At 34.6% G+C, this 12,065-nt stretch overlaps 1 protein-coding gene across 3 annotated transcripts in view; it reads right to left on the bottom strand.

The window, feature by feature from the left end:
- Nucleotides 1-12,065, bottom strand: part of KIF2A (kinesin family member 2A) — a 74,723-nt gene that overhangs the window by 26,460 nt on the left and 36,198 nt on the right. For 2 of the 3 annotated variants that reach the window (XM_028123848.2, XM_028123846.2), the window contains exons 2-6: nt 6,662-6,756; nt 6,037-6,156; nt 4,144-4,198; nt 2,373-2,495; nt 1,701-1,801 (exon numbers count right to left, since the gene is read on the bottom strand). In XM_028123848.2, the coding sequence (XP_027979649.1) occupies nt 1,701-1,801; nt 2,373-2,495; nt 4,144-4,198; nt 6,037-6,156; nt 6,662-6,756 (494 nt within the window). The remainder of the gene's footprint in view (nt 1-1,700; nt 1,802-2,372; nt 2,496-4,143; nt 4,199-6,036; nt 6,157-6,661; nt 6,757-12,065) is intronic. The other variant, XM_028123847.2, reaches the window with a different exon arrangement.

The following is a 12,065-nucleotide window of genomic DNA, read 5'->3' as shown; positions in this document are numbered from 1 at the left end:
GCCAAGCCCAAACTCAAACTAGAGGCATCATAAAATTTAGTTTCAGAGTTCAGGATTAAAAATATGCCCAGTAATCATATTTCATATTAAATACATAATTCTGTTAGTCTATATACATTCTGTTAACTGTAAACCAAACAGTCCTCATTAAAACCACCCTTGAATTATTTCAAAAATTCATCTGTTACACATATGACTTAATCATCCTAGAAAATGAAGCAAGAAATAGTGCTCATCTTAAACATCAATAAAGAACTCTAGAAAAACTGAAATTCTACAAAAATTCATTTAATCAGATTTTTCTTCACCATGCTTAATCCAGTTATCCAGCAAAGTCAAAATAGAGATTCATTTATGTTCATTTTCTGTTTTGGTTGACTCGCTAAAAAAATTTAAAAACCTAAGGCATGGTAAAACCACCTCAAATGAACAGGACTTAAAGGAATCAAAAGACAAGATAATTTTTGAAACCTTTAAAATTCAAATTACTGAATGTTGACTGCAATTTACTTTTTTGCTTCAAAACTGAGAAAATTCAGATTAAGACACACGTATCAATAGTTAACAGCCTCTCTTAGCCATGAGTAATAAATTATTAAACATTCTAGGAAGTTAGATTTTTTTCATGCACCATGTGAAGATTTGCTTTGAATATAAATTTCAAAACTGTTAAACTTACTTTCAATTAACTTTCTTTTAGGAAACAACACCAACTATGTCAATGGAAAAAGTGAATGTAAAGTTAAAATTAAGGGATCACAAAGAGATATGAAAATATTATGAAGTTCCCACAGGAAACACCAGGTGGCATCCGTGCTAAGTATCAGTAGATCTATCTGTATTGTGTTTTACTTATTTCAAAACCCAACTGGCCATTCTCAGATCACTTTAAGATATAACCTGATTTATTCAAGTTGAATTTTATACTGGTTCCTAATTCCGTAACACAACATCTTTACAATTAAGGGCATTTGAATATACTTCTAAATAAAGAAACAATCCCGACGTTTTAATAGAGGAACAAGTTCTAAGAATATAATAGATATAATACAAGCACATGAGAAATTATATGCACAGAAACAGAATTTCTAATAGGTGAAGAGCTATATAGAGATAAAAGACCAGTCTTCTATAAAATTTTTCCATTGTTAGTAAAAAGTTTTGTTACCATCTAAAGGAAACATGAGAGGCACAACAGAGATATACTTTTAATATCTAGTATAAATTAAAACAGAAAGAATTTCCCCTTTCATTGTGATATGCTGGATTTACTAACCATGGAAAAACAATAATAAAATTTGTAGTATAATCGTCTACTTTATAATCATCTACTTTAACTAGATATTCTTCTGAATATATTTTTAGATCTTTTCAGAAAGTCAAAGTCTTATTATTCTTGAAAGGTATAATGGCTGCGTTAGAATTGTAACACAATGGATTATTATTCAAAATGGAACAAATGTTAGGGCTACACATATCCACTAAAACGTGAAAAGTACATGTAGTAAAAATCTGTTACGGTAACATATTTTCACAAGAGTTTATATTATTTCTTATTATCAGTTTAGATTTCAACTAAAGGAACTATATTGAAATCTTTAATTGAATGCCTCAACTACTTTTTCAAAAGCAAATCACTTTCACTGACACCATCTACATCTTCAGTTCATGCATAAACAAAGTTTGTTTCTGTTACAAACCTGGGCTCTTTTTTCTCTAAGTTCTTGTTGCTGTAGTCTTCTTTTTTCTCGTTTTTCTTGTAATTTCTCTACTTCTTTCACACAATTAGATTTTCTACGTGCTGAAAGAAGAAGATGAGCTGTAGAAGTTCAGCTGTCTTTTTTACAGTACTGTACTTACACTCAAAAATTTTATGTATAATTTCACCACATACACCCAAAAAACGGTACACAGTGACAAAGCATGCCTTTAACAACTATGTGAACTTATGAGCTGCTTTAACAAAACCAGGAACAGGACAATATACAGATAGCAGTCAAGAAAAATGACTTTAACATATTGATACATGTCATCTCTTGGTTTACAATCACAGATGTATGAATTGGAAAGGATTGAGAAGTATAAGAAATACTTCCATAGCATCTGTCAAATTATCATCTGACCAGAATTTTAAATTCAAAGCAAGTGAAATATTGTTATAATTTTGTATTTGTAAATTTTCTCCAAAATATACATTTCAAAACCCAATTAACAGACTAAACTAACAAAAAAAAAAATCTTCCAGTGGTAAAATGAAATCTGCAATCAAGCTTATAATTAGACTCTTTACCATTTGGGGACTTCTAAGGATGACCAAGAGAGAATACATGTATGCCTAAAATGACTGAATCCTCGATACATGATTTACATACAAGGGGGTCCAAATTCCTTTTTTGCAGCTTGAACTGGAGATATATCTGAAACACTACCATTCTGTTGTGCAGAGGAAGACTGCTCAGGAAGCTGACTAGGCCGTGCACGTGCAGAACCAACCACTGCAAGTGAAATAAAAATTTTAAATTCAGAACAGAAAATCAGTAAAGGTGAACCCTAGTAAAAGGAACAGAGATATCTCAAAAGAACTGATACTTATGAGCTGTCAGTCTTCTACTTATGTGGGTATAAGAGAATATGTAATAATCAATTTTGTTCAATAAACTAACAAGCCAAGAGGTTTTCAAGGTAATATGTGCAGAGACTTGGGTTCCACCAATGTAATTTTAGCTACAAAACTCAATTTGAATAATTTATGTAAAAACCAAAGCCAAGCTTGACTTTTAATAATCATTTAAAAAATATAAGTGTGCAGGGGTGTCTGGGTGGCTCAGCCAGTTGAGTGGCTGGCTCTTGATTTCGGCTCAGCTTATGATCTTAGGGTCCTGGAATCAAGCCCTGTGTCCAGCTCTGCGTTTAGCAGGGAGTCTGCTTGAGGATTCTTTCTCTCTCTCCCCCTCTCTCTTTGCCTCTGCCCCGCTTGAGCTTTCCCTCTCTCTAAAATGAATAAATAAATCTTAAAAGGGCCCCCCCAAATATATATATTTAAGTGTGCAAAATATAAATTTTAAATTTAAATGCATTGTCATTTTGAAAAATTTACACAATTCTGAAGTACATAAAGTAAAAAACACTCCTTTGACCCTCCCTGTAATTCCAAATCCACTCTTTGCTCCTCAAAAGATGCAAATTTTCAGCAGAGAATTTCCCAATGTATATGTTATAAAAGTGGAAAAATAAATATGAAGTAAAATATAAGCACCACATTTTACAAAGCAATATAAATTTTCAAAAGATTGAAGGGAAGGATAGTTTTAAAGTGCAGGACTTTCCCTCTACCTCCAAGCTCTCTTTTAATACCTACTGCCTGTCCTGCCCCACGTACAGAGGAACATCACCACCAGAAATTACAATTCTGAATTGCTGAAGGGTAGAAAAGAAATTAACTGTGCTTTACATTTCCTTGCTGAAAATACACGGAAGACCTGCAATTAACTGCAAATTGTACCTGTTCAACTTTTCTTTAGCTGACTCCCAAGTTACCCATGAATCTTTTGGGAAGACTGTTAGCCAGAAAGTCACATAAAATGGGATTAGATTTATTCCTGTGAACTCAATGAACTGACTACTGCCCCATTCCTCTCTTTCTCATGATACTCTTCCCAGATCTGCAAAGTCATTGGGTAAAGGAGATTAATCAAAAATTGCATATAACAGAGTTTCATATTCATCACTTACCTTAATAAATCATTTTTTATATTATTGACTTTTTTCAAGATTTTATTTATTTATTTGAGAGAGAAAGAGAGAGAGCGTGAGTCGGGGAAGGGGCAGAGGGAGAGGGAGAAGCACATAGAGAAGCAGGTGGAGAAGCAGGCTCCCTGCTCAGCAGGGAGCCCCATGTGGGACTCGATCCCAGGACCCCAGGGATCATGACCTAGGCCGAAGACAGACACTTAACTGACTGAGCCACCCAGGCGCCCCTATTATTGACATTACTGTATTAGGAAACCAAGAAGATACCAATCTTCAAATTAGCCACATAAAGTTTAAATGAATAATAGTGTCAAGGGTAATATTCACCTTTGATTTACCTTGTTGGGGCCATACTAGAAAGTTAATAGACAAAATTAATAGATAAATGTTTACCTCTGTTATCTCTTGGAGGAGGGTCATTCTTAATAGAAGCCACAGTCCGTCGATTCTGCAAGAGAAAAATAAAAATGCTCACTGTACTTTCTCTCTTTACTCCTAATATATTTATCATAATTTGGGCTTCCTTTAATTAAACAAAAGTAGGTGAACATAATATAAAACTAAACAGAAAAACTATAAATAATCTTCTAATAATTACTACTAATGCCATCAGTATTCAAGTTTTTTATGTGAGTATTGCCCACCACCTCTCCAGAAAATGCAATATTCCAGAATTAGCACGAGGCAGGCACTGCTCATATTAAGTCACTCAATCTTCACAACAACCCTATGGGGTCATTACTATTATTATTCTGGTTCCATAGATGAGAAAACTGAAGCAAAGAGAAGTTATTTCAGTAAAGGGTATAGTTTTAGCCACCATGCTAAAACCATGTAATACATTTCAAAGGTATGTATTACATTTCATCTTTGGATGTCAGAGTAATCAATAAAATACTGGTTTCAGACAACCTACGATCTAACTATTAAACTTAAACATCAAAATACCAGGATAATGCTCACTGTCATTTATACTAAAAGACTTTTAGACTTTCAAAGACTTGGAACTGCATAGACTAGGGCAGCAAATTTTTGATCCTATCCTTTATTTACCAAGACTTCATTTTATTCACCTGAAAAAAAGGTATCAAATAATGTCATGGCTCTCAACGCTAGAGAGAACATTTGCACATTTAAATCAGATAGTAATTTTAATAGTAATTAAAAGAATATTGATGCGAGGGCCTCAATTTAGAGAAAATAAAACTGAACTGCTGGGAGTGGACAAGGCATCAGTATTTTGAAAAATTCTATAAGTGATTTTAATGCATAGCAAAGGTTGTTAATGACATACGAAGAAGGATCATCATTCACAGCTGTGAAGCCAAATATGAAAAACAATCCATCTACAAGTCATAACTAATGATGTCTAAGCAGTGACACTCAATATGCTGAATTATATGAACTGAAAATCTGCTTTATGTTCACATGCATAATTTAAAAGGTAGAATGCTTTGCTGATATTGTTAAGCTTCTATCACATGATATTTTGATACTGATGTATGTCTTCCCTGTAAGACACCAAGTTCCTCTAGTGTTAAAGTCATGTAATTCATCTTTGTGATAAAATCAACAATGTAGAAAAATTAACAAATGCTTGTTGAACTAAACACACAGAACTGCAGATTCAACAACTGTGAGTGACTACCTGGTTTCAAAAGAGCTGCACTTTAATACACAATTTTAACAGTGAGAAATTTCAATAGGAAGGAAGAGGAATTATCTTTTAAAGTAATAAAAATGGCATGGCTTTTATTTTTATAAAGATAAAATTGTTAGAGAGGATATATAGCATGGTCTTAAGTTTATCTTCACAGATAATACAGAAGTAGTTAAACTGTACTCTATCATTTCCCATCTTTCTCTAATAAACATAAATAGCAGAATTACTATTTTCAAAGACTACTGGAGTGGGAATTTATTATGAATAATAAACATTCTTTCTTTATCTAAGTCATATGTATTCCCTCAACAAACACTGACAAGGAAATGGTTCTGACATCCCTATCTCCTGGGGAGCTATTAGTCTTAGGAAAAATCCTAATCAGGAAAGAATTTCTAAGATTTTACCTAATAATTATTGTAACTGTGAACTGGACAACCTCAATCCTTGAAAGAATGTATGCATAAACATGGCATGTAGGTGGCAGAAAGAATTACAGGTTTTTTTTTAAAAAAGCAAACTAATACTTAAAATATACTCTTCACAGCCTGTTCATTTCAAACCAGAAAATACACACGTACACACACCCCACACACCCCTAACTCTAAATTTTCATTACTAACCTTTACAATTTTGTTTACTTTGGCTGAAGATGTTGGAGGTGGAGGTGTTTCTGGACTGGGTTCAATTTCTTCATCAGGTACAAGGTCAGGGTTAAGTGAAAAGATGCTCTCAAGGTCAATCTGTTTTAAAAAAATGCATATATCTTTAGAGTACATTTTGACAATTAACCTTTTATTTTACAAATTTACACACAATGATTGTCAAATGATTTCAGCCTCATGAATAGTACTGCCTTAAAAACAAAATTATCTACAGTTGCAACCCACATATTAGGACAGCTATTAAGACAGCATTTTGTGGTTCTTTTACTTACAAGGTGCAGGAAGAATCTACCTTTCTTTGAATGAAATGTTTTAATCATTTGAAAGGTTTTCTAGAAATGATAAAGAATACATGTACTATATAAAAAAGTATATACTTTTCAGTTTTGTTTTATATTTGGAACCTTGATTGCAGGACTAGAAATAAAATTTAGCTCAGTGATTGGGGCGCCTAGCTCAGTCAGTGGAGCATGCGTCTCTTGATCTTGGGGCTATGGGTTTGAGCCCCATGCTGTGTGTAGAGATTACTTAAAAATGAAATCTAAAAAAAAAAAATAAAAAAATTTTAACCCAGTGATCATACCTCTTTGCCTTTTGTATCTCCATTTTCTATCCATTCAACAGTTACACTTTCATTATCTTCATTTAAAGACGTTACCATTGCTTGATGTATTCGGCCTAAGTGGCAATAAAATATACATTTTAATCCATAAATTATGGTATTCCTAAACAATGTCAAATACAGTTTTATAACTTACAAACTTTTGGAAGACCATGATACTAGTTTTCTTACGAGGGATTTCCACACTCTCACACAATCAAGGAATGAACTTTGTCCATGCAATCATTAATCAATGTGCTGTCAAGACCAGAACTCAAGAAACTGGATTAGACTGAAAGTGTATTTTCAACAAACATGGAAAATGGTTACACAATGGCAGAGAATGTCTGAAATTTTACACCACTATATAGTTCTAATCATTACAAAGTTTCCTTACTATGAGCTGACACTGACTGTAGAACAAAACAAAAATTCAAAAACCAATTTTTTATACTAATATAAAACTTTCTATGTAAAAACCACTATCATGTATTATACAAATTGACATTATTTTTATAAGATTGAGAAAAGGGTTCTAAGTCCAAAAAGGTTGGAAAATGTAATCTAACATATTGTCTTTCTGCATGCTGCCTATCCAGACCTATTCTATACCTTACCTTCTCTGGCAGCTACCTAGTACTTACCATCTGTAGACAGAGGACCTTATATCTAATGTATTAACTTGTTTTCCCTCTCTTAACAGACTGTGGATGTTACTTGTTAATAACCGTAGAACTAAGTAATTATTTTTAATTATTACAGAATATTCCATTATGTTTATTACAACTTACTTCGTATCTATTGATGGTCACTTAGGTTATGTGCAATTTTTTGCTATTATAAACACTACAATGAATACTATTGCACATGTGTCATTATACACTTGTCAGATTATTTCTTTGCAACAAATTCCTAGAAGCAGATCAATAAGTGTTATAAGTGTTTGTGTATTTTTTACTTATTTATTTTCATCTTACCCACCCACTTATTAATCAAAGAAGGATAGAAACTATTTGTTATAGATCCGCATCTACATATTATTTAATAAAATGCTGAACATATGGAATTTTCATATGTACTTCCTGAATGAAATCCTAGGGACATCAATAATTTACCTTTAGTTTATACCTCTTTAAATATCTAAAAAAAACCCAAACAACCCCCCAGCTACATAGTATGTAAAACAAACAATGTTATTGTAATAATAAGGCACTTACTGAGATAAGTGGACATTAGCGAATTGGGTGTTGGGGGTAGAAAGAAATAAGCTGGAAAATACTGGGAGGATTCAAGGGAGAGGCTTTTAAAAAGGGAAAATTAGGTAATATTTACTGCAATTTGATATGGGCAAAAATTAGGTAAACAACCAGAAGTGATATGTGTCAGTCAGGTCCACCAGGAAGCAGATATTGAGACAGGAGGACAAGAGTTTTACTGTGAAAGATAAAAGGGGGAGTAAAACAGGACTAGGCATGGAAAACTTTCACACTGTGATATAGATCTGAAACCTGTGAAGGAAAGGGGACATAAAATAGGACGGAGCAGACAGAGACTCAGACCCTGACACAGATCTGACAAAGTGCTGGCCAACCCAGCAGGGAGCTCCAAAGCAAAGACTGCCTATTAGAACTGTCCCACACGGGGCCAAAATGGAAATACCCCTAGTATCCACACCATGCTCAGTCACTAGCTGGAGGTTTCCCAGGAAACACAAGGCCTCAGCCCAAAATCTAAGGAGCCTAAAGGTATTAATACCCAGAGGCTATGAACTAAATGTACTCCCTGGAGCTGAAAGAGTGGCTGAGTTCCTTAAAGCGAGATCCAAGCAGTGTATCTACATAGATACATGCAACAGGATATGAAAAAAAGAGAGACTGAGTTTAATTGGTAGCAGAAGAGTGGACCCCAGAGAGCCATGACCTGCCCTGATGCAGCATTACAATGTAAGGAGGAGCTACCAGCAGTGGTAAACAACAACAAACCCCACATTTATCACCATCTCTACAACATGAGTAGTGAGGCTAAGACCAGCAGCTACTGTCTCCCAAACCTACCACCCCTGACAGCCTTAAATAGCAACACCCACTACCAGGATCGAGATAACTGCAGCAAAGGTTTTGGGAAAAATAAAGCATTTTAATATAAGACATTGATATGATTTCATCAATAGGAAATGACTCCAAAGAAGATGTACTTAAACACTAGACTACCATAAAGAATAACTTTCAGCAGGAAATGGAAAGGCTGTAGTTGAGGTTGAAGAGGAGAAATAAGGGGTCTCCATGCAATTACCAACAGAACTACCATGATAATGAGAATGAGGAAAAGCATATCATGTTGCAAAAGCAAGACCAATACCACATTCCTACTGTTAAGCATCTACTGCAACATTCCAACTTCCCTTGGGAAGGAGTAGACTACAAGACCTATCTCACGGGGACCTTAACCTCCAAAGACAGCCTAGAGACATGAGCAACAAAGAGGATAAAGAAAATCAAGATTTTCTTTTCAAAACCCATTATCAGCAAACCTTAACAGCGGTACCTCCAGAAGTTCAATTACCAATGCAGACACCAGAAAACCTTAAGCCACAAGTTAGCAAAGTCAAAAGCAACTGATCCATTAGTTAAAAATAAGCTCTAGAGGTTTAGAAAGGCAGACCTGAGAAAATGTTGGCTTATCTCTACCATGGTCCAGTTTACTTAGCCAACAGGAAGAAAGAAATATGAAATTCCAATAACAAGAAATGAATAAAGACCAGTGCTGAATGAATGAATCAAGTCGTGTTTGCTTTTTTGCCGATGGGTGAGATAACCAGAAATACCTGCAGTATGGGGTTTTGATTATTTTTATCAAAAGCTGTCTCTAAAAAAATGTTTTAAGTCTAACTTTACCCAGTATGACTTTAAAGGTTTATCTATCTTTTTTTTTTTAAGGATTTTATTTATTTGTCAGAGAGAGAGCACAAGCAGGGGGAGTGGCAGGCAGAGGGAGAAGCAGGCTCCCCGCTGAGCAGGGAGCCCAATGTGGGACTCGACCCCAGGACCCTGGGATAATGACCTGAGCCGAAGGCAGATGCTTAACTGACTCAGCCACCCAGGAGTCCCTAAAGGTTTTTAAAAAAGCATTGTTTTATATATAGTTCAAGTGAGATACTAAAATTTCTCATTTTTAATTGTAATAAAAAATATTTTTTTTCCAAAGCATCCCATTTCTCTGGTTTGAGAAAATTCTGTATTCCAACCTCACTAATTCATACCCCTTTACTTTATTGTAAATTATATCATATACACTTCTACATTAAAAAAAAAAAAAGAGAGAGAGAGCAGCATACACCTGTGTATCCACCACCAGTCAGGTTAAGAAACAATACCTCTGAGGGGCACCTGGCTGGTTCAGTTGGTGGAGCATGCAACTCCTGATCTCGGGGTTGTGGGTTCAAGCCCCACGTTGGGTGTAGAGATAACTTAAAAATAAATCTTTACAAAGAAAGAAACAAACAAGCAATACCTTTGAAACTCCATATGCCGCCCTCCCTAAGTGAATTTCCCTCTTTTTTCTTTTTAATTCTTAAAAATTTTTTACCATATTCCCTTCTCTCTTTTTCCCCACCATCACTAGTAACCAGTATCCTATATATTTGAGATAATCATACTGTGGCTTTTCTTTATAGTTTTACCACCTACAAATGTAACACTCAAAAAAATACCTGAACAGCCTACCTATTTTTAAGCTGTATAAATGGACTGACACTACTTTAATACTCGTTTCTGTCGTGCAACACTATTTCCCCCAAGATTCATTTATGTTGTTGTAAATAAGCGCAGTTCACTTATTTTCACTACATATGAATATGCCAAAACCTACCTACTCTGTTGATGGACATGTGTTTTCATGTTTTTGCTATTAGGAACATAGGTGCTGTAGGCATTCTTATACATGAATACTCATAAAAATATGCAAGAATTTCTCTAGGATGTGTAAGAAATATAGAGTACACAGGTCTGTAACTTTTCTAGTTAGTGCCACAATGTTTTCCAGAGTGGCAGGACCTATAATGATTTGTATCCAACAATTACTTCACATCCACATGATGCTTAGTATTTGTCAGATTTAATAATATCACACTGTGATTCTAATTTCTCTGACTTAATGAGGCTGTGCCTATTTCTGTGTCTGCTGGCCATTTGGACCTTTTGACTGTTTTCTTCTTCCACTTCTCTGAAGAAATTCCCCATATACTCTTGGTACTAATCTTCTGTTACACATGTCGCAAATATGTTCTCCGAATTTGGGGCTTATCTTTCCATTTTATGATATCTTTTGATGAATTTCAATTTATTAACTTTAATGTAGTCAAATATATATGTCTCAATTACAGCTTTTTATGCCCTAAAATTCTTCCTGACACTCAGGTCATTGCAATAGGTTCTGACATTTTCTTCCAAAGTTTTACAAAGTCTTGGGGTGCCTGGGTGGCTCAGTAGGTTTAGCTTCTGACTCTTGATTTCCACTCAGGTCATGATCTCTGGGTGGTGAGATGGAGCCCCAAGAGCTCTATGCTCAGCAGGGAGTGTACATGAGATTCTCTAGCTCTCCCTCTCCTTCTTCCCCTCCCCCCTGCTCTCTCTCAAATAAGTAAATATTTTTTAAAAACAGACTTTACAAAGTCTTTTATATTCAAGACTGCAATCCACTGTCATTTTGGTTTTTGGGCAGGGTAACACAATTCCCATTTCCCCCGCCTCCCACCATGAAAAACAAATTAATCCAGTGCCATTTCCTGAAAGGTCATTCCTTCTCTCCTACCTATCTGCACTATGACCTGTCAAATTTCAAGCACACATGCATCAGCATATTTTTTTTATCCTTGAGCCAAAATTACACTGTCTTATTATTATAGCTTTGCAGTAAGTCTTGCTAGCTGGTAAAATAAGCTTTTCCACCTATTTGTTCTTAAGAGGTTCTTTGATCTTCTTAGCCTTTTGCATGTCTGTATAAATTATAGAACCATCTTGTCAAGTTCCAAAAATCAAATAAACTAATAATTTTTTCAAAAACCCTGTTAGGATTCTAGTTGGAACAGCATTAAATATTTTGTTCTAGATTTTTAAATCATTGACCAAGAGTAATATGTGCCATCAGTTTTCCTTTCTCTTATCAACCTTATTCTGGAATAGTGTAAAATTAGAATTATTTAAACCTTGAGTGTCTGGTATGCATTGGTTAAAACCATCTTGGCTTAGAGTTTTATTTGTGAAAAGATTCAATTTTCTTAACAATTATAAGATTATTATAGTTTTCTATTCATGACTGTTTTGATAATTCTGTTTTTCTAGGAGATTTATTTAAGTTTTCACATTTTGGGCATAAAGTTGTTCATAAT

Source organism: Eumetopias jubatus, unplaced genomic scaffold, assembly GCF_037043125.1.
Source record: "Eumetopias jubatus isolate StellerSeaLion01/CBP00866 unplaced genomic scaffold, mEumJub1_p1.0 scaffold_5, whole genome shotgun sequence".
NCBI lineage: Eukaryota > Metazoa > Chordata > Mammalia > Carnivora > Otariidae > Eumetopias > Eumetopias jubatus.
This window is presented reverse-complemented; position numbering and strand designations above follow the sequence as displayed.